The sequence below is a fragment of the Microcaecilia unicolor genome, chromosome 3 (assembly GCF_901765095.1).
Source record: "Microcaecilia unicolor chromosome 3, aMicUni1.1, whole genome shotgun sequence".
Taxonomy (NCBI): Eukaryota; Metazoa; Chordata; class Amphibia; order Gymnophiona; family Siphonopidae; genus Microcaecilia; species Microcaecilia unicolor.
In genome coordinates, this window is record NC_044033.1 from 487,640,628 (window position 1) to 487,663,584 (window position 22,957).

The 22,957-nt window shown below is 45.5% G+C and overlaps 1 protein-coding gene across 1 annotated transcript in view; it reads left to right on the top strand.

Moving 5' to 3' along the window:
• The window catches only part of TTK (TTK protein kinase), a 171,754-nt gene that overhangs the window by 12,451 nt on the left and 136,346 nt on the right, over positions 1–22,957 (top strand). Inside the window, exon 3 of the mRNA XM_030199069.1 lies at positions 7,022–7,247. Coding sequence (XP_030054929.1) covers positions 7,022–7,247 — 226 coding nt within the window. The remainder of the gene's footprint in view (positions 1–7,021; positions 7,248–22,957) is intronic.

The window sequence follows — 22,957 nt, forward strand, 5'->3', positions numbered from 1 at the left end:
GTTTTTTTTGGATATTCTTATCAGCTATGTGGAGGGAACTTTTGTTACACATGGGTATAGGAAACCGACTTACCGGAATACTTTACTCCATTATCAGTCATCATCCCCTATTGCTAAAGAATAGCATTCCAGTAGGGCAGTTTTTAAGAATAAGAAGATTATGCTCTAAAAAATCTCAATTTATGGAACAAGCAGAAGAAATGGGGACACGTTTTGCACAAAGAGGGTACCCCCCAAAAATAAAAGAGCCTATAAGAGGGCTTATAATGCCCAAAGAGAATGGCTGCTTACGAGCACAGAACCAGTGATAGAGGCAAACAGCAGGATTACGTGCATGTTACCTAATGAGCCAGGCATTTTTGCAGTGAGAAACATTATTAATAGACACTGGCCGATGCTAACTATCTTTCCAGATTTTGGTAGTAAACCCAGATATGCATACTTGCAAGGAAGTAATATTGGAGAACGGTTAAGTCACAGGAATCATGAAAGGGTACAGGAAAGAGGACACTTTAGATGTAAGGGGTGTGTATATTGCAGCTATGCCTTTGAGTGCAAGTGGGTCTGGGTACCTAATAATCCTCATAAGAAATTTTATTTGAACAGCAGGACCAATTGTGATTCTGATATGGTAGTATATGGAATCCTTTGCCCATGTGGCAAATGGTACATTGGTCAAACGGTGAAAAAAAATCAAACATCGATTAGCACAGCACCTCAGTAACATTAGGTTATCCAAAACAGAAACACCCTTAGTCGAACATTGGCAAAGTATGAGTCATACTCAGTGGCGTAGCCACAGGTGGTCCTGGGTGCACTTAGGGCTCAAGCCCACCCAACAGTGCTAAATGTGCTAAATAAATCCATTAATGCACCTTAGTGAAAAGAGCCCTTAGTGAGATGGGGCAGAAGCAGTCCCCCTCTGCTCCTATCCTATCTGGTCCTGGGTTTCATAATGGCACCAGTGACTCCTAGTTTAGCAGTAGCTGGTGGGGATTCCAAGCTCCACCAGCTGAAGTCTTTCCCCTGATGGTAACAAAAGTGCTACTCACCATCCACGATACCGGCACCTGCGCATTCTCAGTTTTCAGCACATGCCTGCTGCAGACTGCTAAGGTGGAAAGAAGCGTTTTCACACCAGCTGAGATATTTTTTGGTGGTGGTGGTGAGGGTAGAACACTTGGTGCCCACCCACTTCTTGTCTAGGCCCACCCAAAATCTGTTGTCTGGCTACGCCCCTGGTCATACTATTTCTCAGTTATGTTTTGTAGTGTTAAAAAGATATAATAAAACAGAAGTGGGTAATGTTTTAAATAGGATGATGAATACGGAGCAAAGAATGATATATGAATGGAATACAGTAATTCCATTGGGTCTCAACAAGGAAGTTGAATGGGCAGGGTGAGCTTGTCCTCTGATTGGCTACCCTCTGATATATTAAGAGAGTGCATGCGCTGGCGTTTTAACAGCTGCAGTGCCATTTTTCCAGGACCCCTGGTAGGTCGATCCCGTGCATGCAGCCGGCAATAAGGTTAAAGGTATGTGAGTTATACTAGTTTGAGTAGTTAGAAAAGGGGAAAGTAAGCTGATGTTATAGTATGGTGATGCATTTATTCTTGTCACAGTTCCAACCCCTGAGGAAGCCAACCTGGTGAAACGCTTTGCAAGCGTTGGGTTATGAACTTTCAGTTCAGCGATGCGAGCGATTGAATAATTTAGAACAAAACGGATTAAGGAAACGACGTGAAAGAGGTTTAAAGGAGACTTACTGGCACAATAGCGGAAGAACAGTTTTATTGGTATACCTGGTATCAGTTAAACACTGGAAACATTATTTCACACTTATTGATGCCGCCGATTTGAGGCGGGTGCCAGTTGAACATTGAAGTACCTTATGTGTTCACATGTATTTATAAGTGCTGACAGCAATAACGGAACATTATGCTACAAATTGTTAATTCCTTGATGTTTGAACAAACTGTACTAGGTTTTGGAGTATGAATGAGGTGTGTGTGAGAGTGAATGAGGATATTGCATTGTGAATACATCTTTTTGAAGATTGAAGTTCAATTAAAATAATAAAAAATAGTAAAAAGTAAACAAGTGCAGTTTGTATGTAATAATGGTAATCCCAGTAGGGGACAGGTTGTCTCTCTTCCGGGACGAGTGGGCCCGTATCACCTCGGATCAGTGGGTCCTGGAGGTAGTTTAAATTGGGGTACTCAAGAGTTTGCCTATACGGTTCTTGACGCCTTCATGGATTTTCCTTACCATGCTGCCTTGAAGCAGCTGGCAGTTCTTAGTCTGCAGCATCTGTGCGATCTCAGGGCGGTGGAGCCTGTCCCACTGGCAGAGCGATGTCTCTCTGGGATAGTACTCCTATTTCTTGGTCCCAAAGAAGGGAAACTCCTTCTGGCCCATTTTAGTTCTCACCAAAGAAGGGAAGCTCCTTCTGGCCCATTTTAGTTCTCAAAGGAGTCAACACTTGCCTAAGAATCCAGTGCTTTTTGAAATGAGACTCTGTGTTCAGTCATTGTGTCCGTAAGGCTGGGGGAGTTCGACTTCCCTAACTTTATGGAGGCTTACCTCCACAATCCCCACTGTAAATCATCATAGGCACTATTTCACGTTTGTGTGGTGGGGTAGCACTTTCAGTTTTAGGCCTTGCCTTTTGGCCTGGCTAAGGCACCACACACTTTTTCCACTCTGGTCACTACTTGAGTTACTTCCCTTCCAGAATCTCCGGGCTGGGCGGTGAAACGGTCCAAGAGTCATCTGGTTCCATCACAGCTTTTGGAGTCTGTCCGCTCCTGTCCACTCCATAGGATGATGCTCCTTCCGGAGGAGTGGATGGGGAAGCTGCGGGTGCAGATGAACTATTTTGTGTGAATTACCGATGCCCATGGTCTGGGACTATTTGCAGCTCTTAGGCTTCATGGCAGCGACTCTGGAGGAGTAGCCGAATGGTTAGTGCAGTGGGCTTTGATCCTGGCAACCTGGGTTTGATTCTCACTGTAGCTCCTTGTGACCTTGGGCAAGCCACTTAACCCTCCATTGCCCAGGTACAAAAACTTAGATTGTGAGCCCTCTAGGGACAGATAAAGTACCTGCATATAATGTGTACAGTGCTGCGTACATCTAGTAGCACTATAGATATGTTTAGTAGTAGTTGTTCCTTGGATGAGGACTCATATGTACCCTTTCCAGTGAGCCCTAGTGTCAGCCCTAGTGTCTCGGTGGGCTCTGGTCTCTCAGGACTTCCATTATCCTCTGCTGCTTCTGCCCAGCGCAAGACTCAGTCTGGCCTGGTGGTACAGTTCACCTCGCCTGTTGTGGGGGACACATCTGGACATCCCTCAGTGAGTGTTGGTTACCATGGATGCAAGTCTCCTTGATTGAGGAGACTCATTGCTTGGGTTGTACTGCTCAGGGCACCTGGTTGAACAAGGAGGTGAACTGGTCTATAAATCAGTCTGTCTTACCCTGGGGGAGTTTCTGCCACTTCTGGTAGGGAAGGCAGTCAGATTGATATTGGACAGCGCTGTGACTGTAGCTTACATCAACAAGGAGCGTGGGACCCAGAGTCAGGCAGTGGCTCTAGAGGCGGCATGCCTCTGTTGATGGGCAAAAGCGCATATGCAGGTCCATATTGTGGGCGAAGACAGTGTGCAGTCAGACTGTCTCAACTGTTTTCTCCTGTATTTGGGAGAGTGGTAGCTGGGCCATTAGGTCTTTCAGCTCATTCTGGTTCACCGAGGGCTGCCTCAGTTGGACTTGATGGCATCCAGGGCAGAGCGCTTTTTCAGTTAACGGAGGGACCTTGCCTCTTTAGGGATAGAGGCCCTGATGCAGCTCTGGGCTCATGGTGGAGCCTCTCTTTTCTCAGTGGCCTCTGGTAGGCAGCTTACTGTGCAGTATTGCGCATCATCCACATCTGGTCTTGCTGGCGGTGCCGGACTGGCCTTGCAGACCTTGGTATGCGGATCTCGGGTGCCTGCTAGTGGAGGACTGCTTTCCTCTGCTCAGGGATCTGGGTCTTCTCAGGCAGAGACTGGTAAAATGGAAGATCTGGATCCCTTTTGGGTTACAGTATAGCCATTGAGAATGGTGGTTAGAGAAGCATAGGTTTATCTCCTGTGGTGACTTCTGCACAGCTCTGCTTCAGGAAATCCTCTATATCCTTGGCTTCTGTCAGAGTCTGGTGTGTCTTTGAGGCTTAGTGTGAGGAACGGTCACTGTCTTCCTAGATGTCTCAGGTTCCCAATGTTTTGGATTTCCTGTAGCATGGCCTTGATCAGGGGCTGGCGTTGAGCTCCATCTGGCTTCAATGTCCAGTTTTCAGGGGAAAGTGAAGGGCATCTCTCTAGCTCTGAATAGGGAGAGGACCCAGATCCTAAAGGAAGTGGAGCATTTGTGTTCCCCATTTCTTCCTTCTTCACTGTCATAGGACCTTAAATCGGTTTTCTGTGCGCTGTCTGAGGCTCCTTTTGAGCCTTTATGCTTTGCTTATATTAAGAACTTAACTCTCAAGGTGTTATTTCTGGTGGCCATCACCTCTGCATGACGGGTCTTGGAGCTTCAGGCCCTGTCATGTCAGGATCGCGCGCTCTCTCTCTCTCTTTCTCTATTCAATGTCATTGTGTCTGGTCCCATGCTTTCGGCCAAATGTGGTGTCACCATTCCATTTGAATTAGGAGGTTTGCTTACCCTCTGTGGCAGACGGTTTGACTCCAGCAGACTGGAGACTTCATAAGCTGGATGTCTGGAGATCGTTGCTTTTATTTTCAGAAGATAAATTTCATATCTTGGACCACCTCTTTGTGCTTTTCATGGTCCTTTGGAGGGGTCAGGCAGCCTCCATTGTGAGGTGCATCAAGTGGCTATTGAGTCTGCCTACATCTGCAGAAATCATCTGGTGCCTCAGGGTCGGAAGGCCTGCTCTACTGGGGCACAGCTGCTTCCTGGATGGAGGCCCAGGTGGTTCCCCCTAAGGAAATTTGCAGGGTAGCAACTTGGTCATTGCTCCATTCCTTTGCTAAGCGCTACAGGTTGGATGTCTTGGCCAGAGCCTGTTTGGACTTTAACATAGCTGCCTTTGTCTTCCCTCGCCCAATAGATCTTCTTTGGTAATCCCATTTGTACTTAATAGTGAGCTGATGTTTAGAAAGGAGATGATAATTTTCTGTTCTTCAGTCAGTGAAACCGTTCTGCAGGCCCACCCTTGGAAGACCTTGACCCAGGGTTCTGCGTTTTGCTCCGTTTCCCTTCCGTTCATTTAAACATACACAAAAAAAATTAGATCAATTCAGATTGTGATTGGTAGCTATATGGTGTTTCCATGAGAGAGCTATTTTCCCTGGTGCATGCAGGGTAGTGAGTGCTACTCTGAGTGATGTTTTGCTAGCTTGCTTATTGCAGCGGCAGTGATTGATGAGGCTGGGTGATTTGAAAAAGGGACCTTGTGCTGCTTGGGCAGATGCATACTGGATCTTGTTGGGGAGCACCACCAGTATAAGACTGGTGAGGTCACTGGTAAAACTTGGCTGTCTCTACTTCCATCTAGTGGTAGAAGGAGATAACAACCCATTGCTGCAGAATGGTTTTGCTGACTAAAGAAAAGAAAATCATCATGTAAGGCATAATTTCTCCTTTCTTTAGTACTACCAGACCAGTCAGAAACCCTCTCTTATGGTAACTGAATTTCTTTTTGTTGGTTTTTTTTTTTCAGTTCATTCTGTAATGGCATCATTTCTCATGGATATTGCCATGATGTACTTTGGACTTGAGCACCATTGCTTGCCTATTAGTAATACTGAGTATTCTATGGCTGCATAATCCCCTTTAAGGGAAAGCACATGGGCTACTTTCTTGCTCTGTCAACCTGTGGATGGAGACAAACTCCCCCTTGTTCTGCATTGGTCTGGTTGGACTAAAGGAAAGAAAAGTATCAGGTAAGGCTTTTTTCCTTCTTATCTCCCCAACCTAACATTCATCTACTCAATATTTATATGCAACTGGGAGTTAAAGCCTAACTCCAGTAATATAGCAGCTATATGGCTGCCACCACCAGAGCTGATTTGAGGCCTTTTTTAGTAATTACCAGGTTTATTCCCTCCTCTTTATGTCTTCAGAGTATTTATTTAATTTCTTAGGAAATGATTTCTAAAGGTATGCAAATAATTGCTTCTCTTGATGGGAACAAGACCATGTTTGTTAGTGTTAACAGTTTTTATTCAGGATCAAAGATAACCTAACAACATACAGTTGAACAACAAATCTAGACAAACACATCAAGTGGTTACGTAACAACGAGCAAACATGACAACAATAAGCAAGAACATCTGTCAGCAATAACCCAGTAACTCATGATCCTTTTTTATGTATACGATAACCTTCCCATTGCCTCCCACTCCACCACCCCGTTTTCCGTTCAATTTTATCAAATATTCAAAGTCACTCCTTCTCTACTGAAACCTTTGCCTTGACAGATTTTTAAGATGCCCAGCGTTTGCACTCTTATAACCCCAGGCCATCTTGGGAAAGATAACATCCAATACTCCAATTCCTCCCTCCCCTACCCAATCTAAGAACCCCAAAACAATCCTTTGCATAACAGTACCCACTCATGTAACACTCTGAAACGTATTCAATACAGCACTTCTAGCTTTATGGGAGATAGTATGCAAATAATAGTTTTATTAGTGGCAACTTTAAATTGATGGCTGTCTAAAAGTGGATGCATAAATGTTTTGCATTTTATATTACTTTGAAGCAGGAAAGCTGAGAATTGCTGCAGTTAATGATTCAACAAAACAATTCAAAAGCAAATATGTGCAAAGCAGTGCAGGTAAACTAATCTGTCTAGAAATACGATTTGCAGCTGCCTGCAGTTTTTGGCTTCTGCATTGGGTTTTTTGTATTTGTATGGCACTCATTCAGGTGTGCTGTCAGTAGTGAATGGCAAATATGAAACAGCAAAACACATGCAAATGCTTTTTTTTTTTTTTTTCCCCCTCTCTAGATCATTCTGGCACTGTTAACAACATTATGATGACTACCAACAGTCCAGAAGACTGGCTAAGTTTCTTACTTAAATCAGAAAAGAAGGGCGATCTTCAAACAGACAGCAGCCTCTTAAATAAAATGATTGGCCTCTACAGTCGAGCAGTAGCTGCTCTGCCTCCAGAAACGTACAGCCTAAATGAAAGCTATGCTCTTATTCTGGTCAGATTTGCTGAACTGAAAGCGTAAGTATTGAAACTCAGGTAGTTAAACATGGAAATAAAATATGAGATGTTTTCCCAGTATATCCTATTTTTGAGCTTACTACCTTCTATTCAATACCAACCTGACACACATGAGGCTCTATACTACAAATGTCTGAAACCCAGAGAGGCTCAGTTCTGTCACCCATTCTTCTGAACTTCAAGCTTAAACTAAGGGATAGATACTCGAGCAAGATGTAAAATGTCAACTACATACAAACAACATCCAGGTATATTGTGGCATGGATCTTAATCTTGATGAGGACAAGGAGATGTTATGCTCTATCAGAGAGCATCTTAGAATGGTTAAGCTGTAATAAGTTTAAGACTTAACCAAACTGTGGATCCAGAACAGTGTGCTTTTTGTGCTGACTCTCAGGGTTCATTGGAGAGATGACATTCCCCTGGAAGAGGTTGTGGCTGGGATTTGGGGGTGGGAGGTAGGTTTTGTACAGGAAACTGACTATGCAAGCTGAGGCTTCTAATTGTGTTACAGTGTGCCTTTTCCAGTTTCATGAAGTTTGCAATCTAAGATTTTACTTAAAATAGTATGGCATATTTGAGTGGTGCTTTAGTTTCCCGGCTAGCCAGAACAGAGTCTATTCAGAAAACTGCTGCCAATTTCTTATTGTAGCATCATCTGCGTAAATGAATGGGTTAGGGCCTCGGTTGGATAAGGACTGTGCCAGTGGAATCATCATCATGTTGAAGAGTATTGGTGATAATGGTGATCCTTGAGGTACTCTGCAGACTGCTTTCCACGATGGTGATATTTGACTTTGATTTTACTTGATACGTTCTGGTGGTTAGAAAGCCTTTGATCCAGTTAAGTACATTTCCTTCAATCCCAAAGTGGCTAAGTATTCTTAGTAGTATGTTGTGGTTTACCATGTTGAACTGGAGGAGGAGTATGCTTTTGCCTGTGGCAATCTCCTGTTTGAATTTGGCCAGGAGGGTGACTAGGACAGTTTTGGTGCTATGGTGGGATCGGAATCCTGATTGTGAATTATGTAGTATTGAGAACTTGTCCAGTTATTCTGTAAGCTGTTTAGTCACGAAGCTCTCCATCATTTTTTCTACTAATGGGATAGACACAACTGGGCAGTAATTGGTGATATCGTTTGTGCTTTTCTTGGCGTCTTTTGGTGTTGGGGTGAGTAGGATGTTGCCATGTTCCTCGGGGAAGAGACCTTGTTGTAACATGAAGTTTAGATGAGATGTAAGGTCTGCTATGAAGTGGTCTGGGGCAGACTTGAGTAGATGACTGGGACATGTATCCAGTTTACAGTCGGTCTTGGCGAACCTGTGAGTTGCTTGTGTAACTGATTCGGTGCTGAGGAGATTAAATGTTGTCCAAATGCGGTCAGCTGGGTATCCTTCGGAGGATGGGTCCAGATCGTTGAAGAAGATTTCGATGTCAGTATTGTGATGAGGAAGTGTGCTGCGTATTTTTATTTTCTCCGAGGACAAGCAGGCTGCTTGTTCTCACGACTGGGTGACGTCCGCGGCAGCCCCCACCAACCGGAAATAAGCTTCGCGGGACGGTCGGCACGCAGGGCACGCCCACCGCGCATGCGCGGCCGTCTTCCCGCCCGTGCGCGACCACTCCCGCCAGTTACTTTTTTTCCGCGACTGAGAGAGTTGTGTTTTCCCCTCTCTCTTGTTTCAGCCGCCGGATTTTTTCGACCGCGTTTACGCGGATCGTCGCTTTTGGCCTGTTCGGCCTCTTCTTCTTCTTCTTTCTCTTTTATTAAAAAAAAAAAAAAAAAAAGAATTTTGCGCGTGTGGAGCACGCGCTCCTTCTTTTCCCTCGCTTTCTAGCGGGGACGCCTCGTTGCGGCCTAGTGGCCGCTCGGTCGGTTACAATTTTCGTGGTGTGATTTTAGCCACCATTGCCGACTTTGACTTCGCCGACGCGATTTTTCCGTCGATGTCCTCGAAGGTCCCGAGTGGATTTAAAAAGTGTGGTCGCTGCGGCCGGCCGATCTCGCAGACCGACACCCACGCTTGGTGCCTCCAGTGCCTCGGGCCGGAGCACAATCTCAAGTCGTGCGTTTTGTGTCTCGGTCTCCGGAAACGGACTCAGGTTGCGAGGCAAGTTCTGCGGGACCGTCTTTTTGGAACTTGCGCCGGCCCCTCGACGTCGACCTCGACGGCATCGGTATCGAAGACCGGTTCTTCGGTACCGGTATCGATGCCCGAGACATCGGCACCGATGGCAGCGACCCCAGGAGAACAGGTCCCGTCGGCCCGCCGGTCCGCCGGCGAGAGTGGGGTAGAGAGACCGCGTGGGCAGTCGGCCCCGGTCACTCCCTCAACTCGTGAGCCACGGGACCGAACCCTGTCGAACCCGGTACCCCGAGACCGAGGGGGATCGACCTCCTCCTCCTCCATGCCCTCCGGCACCGGTGACGTGCACCGGAAAAAAGACAAGAAGCGCCGTCACCGGGAGCCCTCGGTGCACCCTGAAGAGGAGTCGACGCCGAAGCGTCATCGCAGAGAGGAGAGATCTCCGTCGGTGGTGGAGGTACCGACACGTCGGGGTTCCGGCACCTCGGTGCCGTCTCCTGGCCCCCAGCAGCTTCCGGCACCGACACCCTTACCGGCCCCACCGCCTTTCCCGGCAGCGGGCCTGGACGAGTGCCTCAGAGCCATCCTTCCGGGGATCCTGGAAGGGCTGATGCGCCAGGCTGTGCCGGCGCCGGGGGTGCTTGCGCCCTCGGCGCCGATGACTGTGGCGCCGGCGAGCTCTAGCCCGGCGCCGGGGCAGTCGACACCGCCGCCGCTTGCGGTGCCGGTCTCGACAGCCACGCAGGTGGAGTCCCCGTCGACGTCGATGGAGGGAGCTCCGTCCCCGCCGGCGTGGGAGTCCACCGCTCGACGACACCGAGACCTCGGTGCCTCGACGTCGAGCCGGGCCCGGTACCGGACGCAGCTACATGAGCTAATGTCCGATACCGAGGATGAGGACTCGTGGGGGGAAGAGGAGGACCCGAGATATTTCTCTTCAGAGGAGTCTACGGGCCTTCCCTCGGACCCCACGCCGTCACCGGAGAGGAAGCTCTCACCTCCTGAGAGTCTCTCCTTTGCCTCCTTTGTGCGGGATATGTCTATAAGCATTCCCTTTCCCGTGGTCTCTGTGGAAGAGCCGAGGGCCGAGATGCTCGAGGTCCTCGACTATCCATCACCACCTAGAGAGTCCTCCACGGTACCGCTGCACAATGTCCTGAAGGAGACGCTGCTCCGGAACTGGGTGCGACCACTAACTAATCCCACCATTCCCAAGAAAGCAGAGTCCCAGTACAGGATCCACTCTGACCCAGAGCTCATGCGGCCCCAGTTGCCCCATGACTCAGCGGTCGTGGATTCTGCTCTCAAGAGGGCACGGAGTTCGAGGGATACCGCCTCGGCGCCCCCGGGGCGGGAGTCTCGCACTCTGGACTCATTTGGGAGGAAGGCCTACCAATCCTCCATGCTCGTGACCCGCATCCAATCTTACCTGCTCTATATGAGCATCCACATGCGGACCAATGTGCAACAGCTGGCGGACCTGGTCGATAAGCTCCCGCCGGAGCAGTCCAGGCCTTATCAGGAGGTGGTCAGGCAGCTGAAGGCGTGCAGAAAGTTCCTGTCCAGGGGGATTTTTGACACCTGTGACGTGGCATCTCGTGCTGCGGCCCAAGGTATAGTGATGCGCAGGCTCTCATGGCTGCGTGCCTCTGACCTGAACAACCGCACCCAGCAGAGACTGGCTGACGTCCCTTGCCGGGGGGATAACATTTTCGGTGAGAAGGTCGAGCAGATGGTGGACCAACTGCATCAGCGGGAAACCGCTCTCGACAAGCTCTCCCACCGGGCGCCTTCAGCACCCGCCCCCACGGGTGGGCGTTTTTCCCGGGCACGGCAGGCTGCACCCTATTCTTTTGCAAAGCGTAGGTACAACCAGCCGGCCCGAAGGCCTCGTCAGGCACAGGGACAGCCCCAGCGCGCTCGTTCTCGTCAACAGCGTGCGCCTAAGCAGCCCCCTGCGCCTCCACAGCAAAAGCCGGGGACGGGCTTTTGACTGGATCCACGGGAACATAGCCGCCCTACAAGTGTCCGTACCGGACGATCTGCCGGTCGGAGGGAGGTTAAAATTTTTTCACCAAAGGTGGCCTCTCATAACCTCCGACCAGTGGGTTCTCCAAATAGTGCGGTGCGGATACGCCCTGAATTTGGCCTCCCTGCCTCCAAATTGTCCTCCGGGAGCTCAGTCTTTCAGCTCCCATCACAAGCAGGTACTTGCAGAGGAACTCTCCGCCCTTCTCAGCGCCAATGCGGTCGAGCCCGTACCACCCGGGCAGGAAGGGCAGGGATTCTATTCCAGGTACTTCCTTGTGGAAAAGAAAACAGGGGGGATGCGTCCCATCCTAGACCTGAGAGGCCTGAACAAATTCCTGGTCAAAGAAAAGTTCAGGATGCTTTCCTTGGGCACCCTTCTGCCAATGATTCAGAAAAACGATTGGCTATGTTCCCTGGATTTAAAGGACGCATATACTCACATACCGATACTGCCAGCTCACAGACAGTATCTCAGATTCCGTCTGGGCGCACGCCACTTTCAGTATTGTGTGCTGCCCTTTGGGCTCGCCTCTGCCCCACGAGTGTTTACCAAGTGCCTCGTGGTGGTAGCGGCCTATCTACGCAAGCTGGGAGTGCACGTGTTCCCATATCTCGACGATTGGCTGGTCAAGAACACCTCGGAGGCAGGAGCCCTCCGGTCCATGCAGTGCACTATCCAACTTCTGGAGCTGCTGGGGTTTGTGATAAATTACCCAAAGTCCCATCTCCAGCCAACTCAGTCTCTGGAATTCATAGGAGCGCTGCTGAATTCCCAGACAGCTCAGGCCTACCTTCCCGAAGCGAGGGCCACCAATCTCTTGACCCTGGCTTCGCAGACCAGAGCGTCTCAGCAGATCACAGCTCGGCAGATGTTGAGACTTCTGGGTCATATGGCCTCCACAGTTCATGTGACTCCCATGGCTCGTCTTCACATGAGATCTGCTCAATGGACCCTAGCTTCCCAGTGGTTCCAGGCCACCGGGAATCTAGAAGATGTCATCCGCCTCCCCACCAGTTGCCGCACTTCACTGCTCTGGTGGACCATCCGGACCAATTTGACCCTGGGACGCCCATTCCAAATTCCGCAGCCCACGAAAGTGCTGACGACGGATGCATCTCGCCTGGGGTGGGGAGCCCATGTCGATGGGCTCCACACTCAGGGTCTGTGGTCCCTCCAGGAAAAGGATCTGCAGATCAACCTCCTGGAGCTCCGAGCGATCTGGAACGCACTGAAGGCTTTCAGAGATCGGCTGTCCTGTCAAATTATCCAAATTCGGACAGACAATCAGGTTGCAATGTATTACGTCAACAAGCAGGGGGGCACCGGATCTCGCCCCCTGTGCCAGGAGGCCGTCGGGATGTGGCGTTGGGCGTGTCGGTTCGGCATGCTCCTCCAAGCCACGTACCTGGCAGGCGTAAACAACAGTCTGGCCGACAGACTGAGCAGAGTCATGCAACCGCACGAGTGGTCGCTCCATGCCAGAGTGGTACGCAAGATCTTCCGAGCGTGGGGCACCCCCTCGGTGGACCTTTTCGCCTCTCAGACCAACCACAAGCTGCCTCTGTTCTGTTCCAGACTTCAGGCACACGGCAAGCTAGCGTCGGATGCCTTTCTCCTCCATTGGGGGACCGGCCTCCTGTATGCTTATCCTCCCATACCTTTGGTGGGGAAGACCTTACTGAAGCTCAAGCAAGACCGCGGCACCATGATTCTGATCGCGCCCTTTTGGCCCCGTCAGATCTGGTTCCCTCTTCTTCTGGAGTTGTCCTCCGAAAAACCGTGGAGATTGGAGTGTTTTCCGACTCTCATCTCGCAGAACGACGGAGCGTTGCTGCACCCCAACCTTCAGTCTCTGGCTCTCACGGCCTGGATGTTGAGGGCGTAGACTTCACTGCGTTGGGTCTGTCTGAGGGTGTCTCCCGGGTCTTGCTTGCCTCTAGGAAGGATTCCACTAAAAAGAGTTACTTTTTCAAGTGGAGGAGGTTTGTCGTGTGGTGTGAGAGCATGGCCCTAGAACCTCGTTCTTGCCCTGCACAGAACCTGCTTGAATACCTTCTGCACTTATCAGAGTCTGGCCTCAAGACCAACTCAGTAAGGAATCACCTTAGTGCGATTAGTGCTTACCATTATCGTGTGGAAGGCAAAGCCATCTCTGGAGAGCCTTTAGTCGTTCGATTCATGAGAGGCTTGCTTTTGTCAAAGCCCCCTATCAAGCCTCCTGCTGTGTCATGGGATCTCAACGTCGTCCTCACCCAGCTGATGAAACCTCCTTTTGAGCCACTGAATACCTGCCATCTGAAGTACTTGACCTGGAAGGTCATTTTCTTGGTGGCAGTTACTTCAGCTCGTAGGGTCAGTGAGCTTCAAGCCCTAGTAGCTCATGCTCCATATACCAAATTTCATCACAACAGAGTAGTGCTCCGCACCCACCCAAAGTTCCTGCCGAAGGTGGTGTCGGAGTTCCATCTTAACCAGTCAATTGTCTTGCCAACATTCTTCCCCAGGCCGCATACCCGCCCTGCTGAACGTCAGTTGCACACATTGGACTGCAAGAGAGCATTGGCCTTCTACTTGGAGCGGACACAGCCCAACAGACAGTCCGCCCAACTGTTTGTTTCTTTCGACCCTAACAGGCTAGGGGTCGCTGTCGGGAAACGCACCATCTCTAATTGGCTAGCAGATTGCATTTCCTTCACTTACGCCCAGGCTGGGCTGACTCTTGAGGGTCATGTCACGGCTCATAGTGTCAGAGCCATGGCAGCGTCAGTGGCCCACTTGAAGTCAGCCACTATTGAAGAGATCTGCAAGGCTGCGACGTGGTCATCTGTCCACACATTCACATCTCATTACTGCCTCCAGCAGGATACCCGACGCGACAGTCGGTTCGGGCAGTCGGTGCTGCAGAATCTGTTTGGGGTGTAAATCCAACTCCACCCTCCAGGACCCGAATTTATTCTGGTCAGGCTGCACTCTCAGTTAGTTGTTCTTCGTAGGTCAATTTCTGTTATACCCTCGCCGTTGCGAGGTTCAATTGACCTGGGTTCTTGTTTTGAGTGAGCCTGAGAGCTAGGGATACCCCAGTCGTGAGAACAAGCAGCCTGCTTGTCCTCGGAGAAAGGGTATGATACATACCTGTAGCAGTTGTTCTCCGAGGACAGCAGGCTGATTGTTCTCACCTTCCCTCCCTCCTCCCCTTTGGAGTTGTGTGTTTCATATTTTTTGCTAGTCATTCAACTGGCGGGAGCGGTCGCGCACGGGCGGGAAGACGGCCGCGCATGCGCGGTGGGCGTGCCCTGCGTGCCGACCGTCCCGCGAAGCTTATTTCCGGTTGGTGGGGGCTGCCGCGGACGTCACCCAGTCGTGAGAACAATCAGCCTGCTGTCCTCGGAGAACAACTGCTACAGGTATGTATCATACCCTATTTTTTCGTTAAAGTAGTTAGCAAGTTTGTCTGCAGGTGGGATGTCGGGATGTCTGTGTTGGTTGTGGTGATAGGAGTGGTGTCTAGTAAGTTATTTACGAGTTGGAATAGTTTCTTCATATCTTTGTAGTCTGGTCCTAATTTGGTTTTGTATTAGGACCTTTTGGTTTGTTTTATTGTGTATTTGTATTTTCTATGTATTTGTTTCCATGCGTTGAGTGTGTGTTCATCTTTTGTCTTTCTCCATACTCATTCAAGTTTTCTAGATTGTGTTTTGAGTTTTTTTTTTAGTTCATCATTGAACCAAGGTATAGTGTTTTGTCTTTTTGATATTTTTGTTTTGAAGGGTGTTATTTTGTTTAGTACGCTGTTGCATCTGCCATCCCAGTGGTTGAGATAAAGTATGGAATCAGTGCGTGTTGTCCATTCGTTGTCGTATATTTGTTGCCAGAATATTTGTGGATTGATTTGCTCTTTTGTAGTATAAGTAGTACATTCTGGTGTACTGTTTGAACCCTTCTTCCGCCAGTTTAGAGTTAGGTTCAGTTTGTAATGGTCAGTCCAAGGTATTGCTGTCCATTTGATGTCTGTTATTAATAGGTTATTGTCTGTAGATAGCTTATGTGATAGGAGGTCCAAAGTATGTCCTTTGATTTGGGTAGTTTGCATGTGGGGCCATTTAAAATCCCAGGACTGTAGGAAGTCTTTACATTCAAGTGCGTTTGTGGAGTTGGGGGTCTTCTGTTGCCTAGTAGCAGTATGTTGTTGTTTACACAGTTGTTTGATATGAAGTCCATGAAGGTGGGCTGACTCCTTCCAGTTGCCGGGTGGTCTGTAGAATAATATGCAATTCAGGTGATCGGTTAGGGAGTTGTTATGGATTCTAAATGAGGCAATTTCTAGTTGGGGTGTTATGGAGGCGGCTGTGGTTTTGGTGGTGAATTTTTCTCGGTATATTAGTGCTGTGCCTCCACCTCTCTTTTCCGATCTGTTTCGGTGGGTGATTTTGTAACCTGGCGGGCACAGTTCAAGGATTATGGGGTCGTTTTGGTTGTGAATCCATGTTTCATTGATAAAGATGAGATCTAGGTTTTCTGAGGTGATCCAATCTGATATTGTTGTTGTTTTGTTGATTATGGATCCAGCATTGATGTAGCCTACCCGGATGTTTTGGTATGGGGCTTCTAGGTTTGGTGTTATGTGGATTTTTGTTAGTTGTCATTCCTTGGGTGATGTGTTTGTTGTGTCTTTCCTCTCGTTTTGATGGTGATGTCCATGTTTAGATAGTTTTCCTTTAGTGTGATGAGAGTCAGTTTGGTGGAGTGTGGAATGTTTGATCAGTCTTTGGTGATTTTGTAGGGTGGGTATGAAGTAATGTTCTGTGAGTAGGATGGATAGTGCTAGGTGAATCAGTGAAAAGGAGTAGATTACCAGAAGTGCTTTCTGTTATCACCAACCATCTGCCTGGTTTGAAATTATGTTATGAAAGATGATGTTTGGATAGTTATACGTTGTTTTCACGGCTTTTGATAGTGCATCCACAATTGTGTGTTTATATAGGAGAAGCTGGATGCATATGTTGATTTGTATTTGAGTCCTTTGCAGTTTGGCTAGTGGAGATTTAGGTACGCTCGTGTTGATCCGATTGTGTTTCTGGATGGTAGGTCTATGAGGTCGGTCATGTATCCTGGGGCTTCGCCGTAGATAATTCTGTGAACCAGGGTGCAGATTTTGAAAGCTATACATTCTTTTATAGGGAGCCAGTGCAGTTTTTTTCGGAGGGGTTTGGCGCTTTCGGATCACGTTTTTCCAAATATGAACCTGGCTGCCGTATTATGAGCGATCTGCAGTTTTTTTTATGAGTTGTTCTTTGCATCCTGCATAGATTCCGTTGCAGTAGTCAGCATGGCTTAGTACCATTGATTGTATCAAATTACAAAATATTTCCCTGGGGAAGAATGGTTTCACTCGTTTGAGTTTCCACATTGAGTGGAACATTTTCTTAGTTGTAGATTTCACTTGGCTCTCAAGTGTAAGGTTTCGGTCGATTGTAACGCAGAGGATTTTCAGGCTATCTGAGATGGGGAGGGTGTAATCCGGGGTGTTTATGTGAATGTAATTTAAGATTCTGTCCTTGGTTTTCAAGGAGATGCACTTCATTCATCTAGAGACCTTCCTCTGTGCACTATTGGTTTAGGGAGATTGTATAGCAAAGACCAGAAGAAAACCCTTTTCATGTATTGGGCCTACGCACTGGAACAAAATTAGGAAAGAGTTCAAAATAATGCAAGCTTATTTCTGAAAGAAAAATAAAGCTTGACTTAAGATCTAGTCAAGATTTTATGTGGTTGTGATATTAGTTGTCTCTTTTTTATGGTCTGTATCACTTTATTTTTAGTATTGCATTTCACTTTCTTTCTCGTAACCATTTATGTGCATTGTGATCTTGGACTTCTGTTTTCTTATATGTGATAGGTTTTTAATGCTTTTTACTTCTGTAGCTGTTATGGATGGGTGGATTATACAAGGCAGTAGGAGACATTGCCTTATTTAGCAGACCTTAATGATTTATCCTGATGCACCACTCCAGGTTATGCGCTGTCATTTGCAAAGATGGTGGCAGCGAGGAAAGGGTGCCACTGGACACTTCAGACCAGATGAGTAGAAGTGGTCCAGCATAGGAACAAAAGGGTGAAACTTCGATTTCCTCCCTCTCCCACACACATATATATATATCAAATACAAATAAAAGACTATTGTATTATTGAGAGAGGCACTGTCTTATTTGGCAGACTGACCAACCCCTTAGCAGTGCGTTGAGCACCATTATCTTAGAAAACAGCAGTAGTGAGGGGAGGACACCTCCCCAGTTCAGGTGAGTGTTATCGGTCTAGGGCAGTGGCTCCCAAACCTGGTCCTGGAGGCACCCCAGCCAGTCAGGTTTTCAGGTCATCCAAAATGAATATTCTTGAGAGAGATTTGAATGCAATGGCGGTTCCTCTGGTCCAGGACCTCCCTGACCTGAGGTTCCATGGTAAAAAATGTGGAAGAGGGGGTATTACTCTTTTTTTCCTCCCATTAGAGAGTGACACGATAATGGCTACCATGATTACTACAGTAATGGAAAGTATTTTTAAAAAAGCACATGGTAGTACCGCGGTTAAGCACATGGTAGTACCGCGGTTAAGGTAAAGGGCTATGCAGTAGCGCTGTGAGAACGGGGAGTGTCATTGCAGTATTTCTGCGGTAATGGGGAGAACCACACCATCGCGCACACCCTGGTGTGCTTTTGTTTATGGCCTCTATTTCCAGGAGTCACAGGCCAGGACGAGGCTGCGTGTGTCTGTGGGCTGTGGAGAGCTACTGTTTGATGGAAGGTGATTCAGCAAAGCTGAAATGCTGGAGTCAGAAGGTGAACAAAAATGAGGGCACAGGTGAGTTTCGGGAGGAGCATACTTAAGTGAATTTTACCATTGGCCATTAGAATAGAGCAGTGGTTCCCAAACCTGATCCTGTAGCACCCCAGCCAGTCAGGTTTTCAGGATACACACAATGAATATTCATGAGAAAGATTTGCATGCAGTCCAGGCAGTGCATGCAGATCTCTCATGAATATTCATTGTGGATATCCTGAAAACCTGACTGGCCGGCATGCCTCCAGGACCAAGTTTGGGAACCACTGGAATAGAGTTGAATTATTTAACCTTTCACAAGAGACTAAAAACTGATGTAATTTATTTTGTCCTCCTCTTTGTTATTGTTGATAGAGTCATATGTTAGTCTTTATTGCTGACTTGTGATTTTTTTTTTTTTTGTTCCCCTGATAGGGGATATAGTGGTAAATAAGAGCTATATTAACATCAACATATTGAGAAAAGAAATTAGTTTGATTTTCACATTTTTGATACAGTTTTAAATTTATATTTATATTGTTTTTATAATATACATTTAGATTTCTATCTTTGGGTCCTGTTTACTAAGCCATGCTAATATTTTTAGTAAGAGCTAAAAATTAGCACGCGCTAACACTAGACACCCATAAGAATATATGGGTGTCTCTAGCGTTAGTGTGCGCTAAAAACGCTAGCGCACCTTAGTAAACAGGGCCCTTGGTATTTAAATTCATGCTAAAACATGATTTGATTTTTTTTTTTAACAAACCATTGATGCATACAATAAAAGTTTTGGAAAAACTGTGATGTCAAAACTACTAAATTAAAAAGCGACCACGTCTCATTATGAAACGCGAAGGCCAAAGCGATGTGTGCCCTCACTATGCAAAGATCAACACTCTAATCTTTAAAATCAGCTTAGTACTGGAAGATTGGAGGGTGGCCAATATAATGCCAAAAAAGGGTTCCAGCGGCGATCCGGGAAATTATCCAGTGAGCCTGACGTTGGTGCCGGACAAAATGGTAGAAATTATTATAAAGAACAAAATTAAAGAGCGTATACAAAAGCATGGATTTAGTCAAGGGAAATCTTGCCTCACCAATCTACTATATTACTTTGAAGGGGTGAATAGATGAAGATAAAGGTGAGCCGGTAAAAATTGTGTATCTGGATTTTCAAAAGTCATTTGACAAAGTACTTAATGAGCGACTCCTGAGGAAATTAGAAACTCATCGGATAGGAGATAATGTCCTTTTGTCGATTAAGTACTGGTTAAAAGATAGAAAACAGAGAGTAGGGTTAAATGGTCAAGTATTCTCAATGGAGAAGGATAGATAGTGGGGTTCCCCAGGGATCTGTGCTGGGACTGCTGCTTAACATACTTATAAATGATCTAGAGATGGGAATAGCTAGTGAGGTAATTAAATTTGCCAACGAAACAAAGTTATTCAAAGTTGTTAAACTGCGAGAGGATCTTAAGAAACTGGGAGACTGGGCATCCAAATGGCAGATGTCATTTAATTTGAGCAAGTGCAAAGTGATGCATGTGGGAAAGAGGAACTCAAACTATAGCTACATGATGCAAGTTTCCAAATAAGGAGCCACCGACCAGGAAAAAGATCTAGGTGTCATCGTTGATGATACGTTGAAACCCTCTGCTCAGTGTGCTGTGGCTAAGAAAGCAAATAGAATGTTAAGAATTATTAGGAAAGGAATAGAAAACAAAAATGAGAATATTATAATGCCTTTGTATCACTCCATGATGCAACTGTACCTCGAATACTGTGTGCTGTTCTGGTCACCGCATCTCAAAAAAGATAGAGCAAAATTTAGAAAAGGTACCGAGAAGGATGACGAAAATGATAACGGGGATGCGACGACTTCCCTATGAAGAAAAGCTAAAGCAGATAGAGCTCTTCAGATTGGAGGAGAGGTGGCTGAAGGGAAATATGATGGAGCTCTATAAAATACTGAGTGGAGTGGAACGGATAGGCATGAATCACTTGTTTACTCATTCCAAAAATAGTAGGACTAGGGGGCATGTAATGAAGCTAAGTAGTAGTAAATTTAAATCAAACTAGAGAAAATATTTCTTCACTCAACGTGTAATCAAATTCTGGAATTAATTGCCAGAGAATGTGGTAAAAGTAGTTAGCAGGGTTTCAAAAAGGTTTGGATAATTTCCTAAAAAAAAAGTCCATAACCCAATATTAAGACTGACTTGGGAAAATCCATTACTTATTTTTAGAATAAGCAGCAAAACATCTATTTTTACACTTCTGGGTATTTGTGAGCTGGATTGGCCAGTGTTAGAAACAGGATACTGGTCTTCATGGACCTTTGGCCAGTTCCAATGTGGTAACTCTTTCATGTTCTTTTGCTGGTGGTTTTTGCTGTAAAAAAAAAAAAAACAACAACAAAAAGAAGTGTCCCCCAACCACAAATCACATAATATACAAAAAGAAGTAAGGAGTAGACAAAATGTGTATTCAAATAACAGGTTTATTCTCACATAAAAAAAAATCAAAAGACTCAACGCAGTCCTGCGTTTTGGCGCTTACCACGCCTGCCTCAGGAGTCAATGTCAATTGTTTAAAAAACATAAACATTTTGTATCATCGAATCATAATAAAATAATAATGAAAACACATACATACTGTAATATTTTGCAAATAAAAATAAAGTATGAAAAACATATAAAATGTATTATAGAATGTCACACATCTTTAAATGGTGTGTATGTATATATAAGTATATTATAAAACATAAGTTGTACATATCTTCAAAAGAGATATATAGTGTGTATATTATTGAATATCATAATAAAAATGATAATATCAAAAGATAATATAACAATACAGCACACAGCCAACTATAGGGTTGATTGCCTGACACCCTGTCCTGAACAAGATCATACCTGGTCCTTTATTTTCAGCTCTTGGAGACCAAGGGAAAGAAATACACACACACACACACACCACCCAGAACTGTCTCAAAATCCCTCAGGTCCTCTGCTGTTTTATTAAGAATGCATTAAGTCATAAATTAACTGGTTGCATCACAAATCATGGGACACAAACTTTGAAAAAAATGCACTGGCTAGATTATATTCAACTTCTATCAGCATTCTAAAGAGCAACGGTCAGACAGCTGCTAGCTATTTTGGTAAAGATCATTATCATTCCAGTAAAGATCATTAAAATGTATAGGAATATGGAACCAACTTATGTTGTTGCATATTACATCTGCATGCTCAGACATCTGCATAAAACACAATATCATGAAGTGAAATCAATATCCCAGAACGGTTTGAATGTGTTGACATGTATAAAAGGACTACAACACTCATTTGGTAGAGATGCAATTGAAGTGATTCTAAGAATGACATAAACCACAAAAAAAGAAAATATAGCAGCAAATCATCATGTTGAATGCCTTAAAAGTAAAATAAAAAAGACTACAAACATGAATAAAACACCAAGAAAAATTCACAAAACATGTTGCTAAAAGTGTAGAATAAATCATGTACAAATTGTTGTCTAAAATACCTGAAATGCATAAAACACAAAAAAAAGAGGGGCTATTTATATTGCCATTTAAAATGTATATTCAAAATATCCAACAACTGATGCTGCATGAGTATATTTAAAATGCCCAACAAATGATGCTTCATAAGTTTTATCGATTTGCTTAAACACTAAAAACAAAAGTGAGCAACTCTAGCAAAGAGATATAACAAAGGAATTAAGAAAAATATGTCCATGACTACACATGGTTACAAAAGGACAAGAGGAAAAAAAAAGAAAGAGAAATCTAAAAACATAAGTGTTCAAAAAATTGACTAATAAACATCACCTAATTTTAAAAAATGACCATTTTCTTAAATGCTGTTAAAATTGAAAAAAAGGTAATGAGCAATAATGCGACTCTAACTACAAAAGTAGTGAGACATAATTCTAAGTGATTGATAGATATAATAAAACACGTTCAGATGGTTATGGTGATCTGTGTTGGTCAGTATATCATAGAAGCTTTTTGTCCCAATATAAAACTATATATAATCCCCGTTCTTAGTAAACATATTGAATTATCTAAGCAGCCATCTAAAACACATTTATGAGGAAAAATATATAATCTTACTCAATGAGGATATTGAGCAGCAGGTTCAAGAATAAATGCGTGAGAGCCAATGATAGGTATAGACTATAATGCTGTAACGGCATCCATTAAATAGTGCAAACTAAGGGCCCTGTTTACTAAGGTGCGTTAGTGTTTTTAGTGCGCCTACACTTAGCGCATGCGCTAACCATGTAGCCGCCTATAGGGATATTGTAGGCACGTACATGGTTAACATGCATTAAAAATATTAACATGCCTATAACGCTGCTTAGTAAACAGGGCCTTAAGACACAGAGAACTGTTAAATTTGGCGCGAAGCATAAAAGCCAATAGAAGAGCAAAGAACAAGCCTCGATTGAAGTAACATCAAGCTTCATTTTAAATGATCCCTCATCTATACTTGTTTCAAGCCTCATTGTAAATATAAAGAACAAAAGGACCGATAACAGTTCTAAAAAGAAACCTCTATGTAAAGCGCAAAAGAGCTGATGACGGCTCTAAAAGAAAAACCTCAATGAAAATGCAGAATCTTCAAAAAAGATGCAAAAAGGACGGATGATGGCTGTTAAAGAAAAGACCAACCAGCTTATAATCAAAAGTAATCGCCGGCTATTTCCCGACACAAATCGGGATATGGCCGGCGATTTCGCAAAAGTG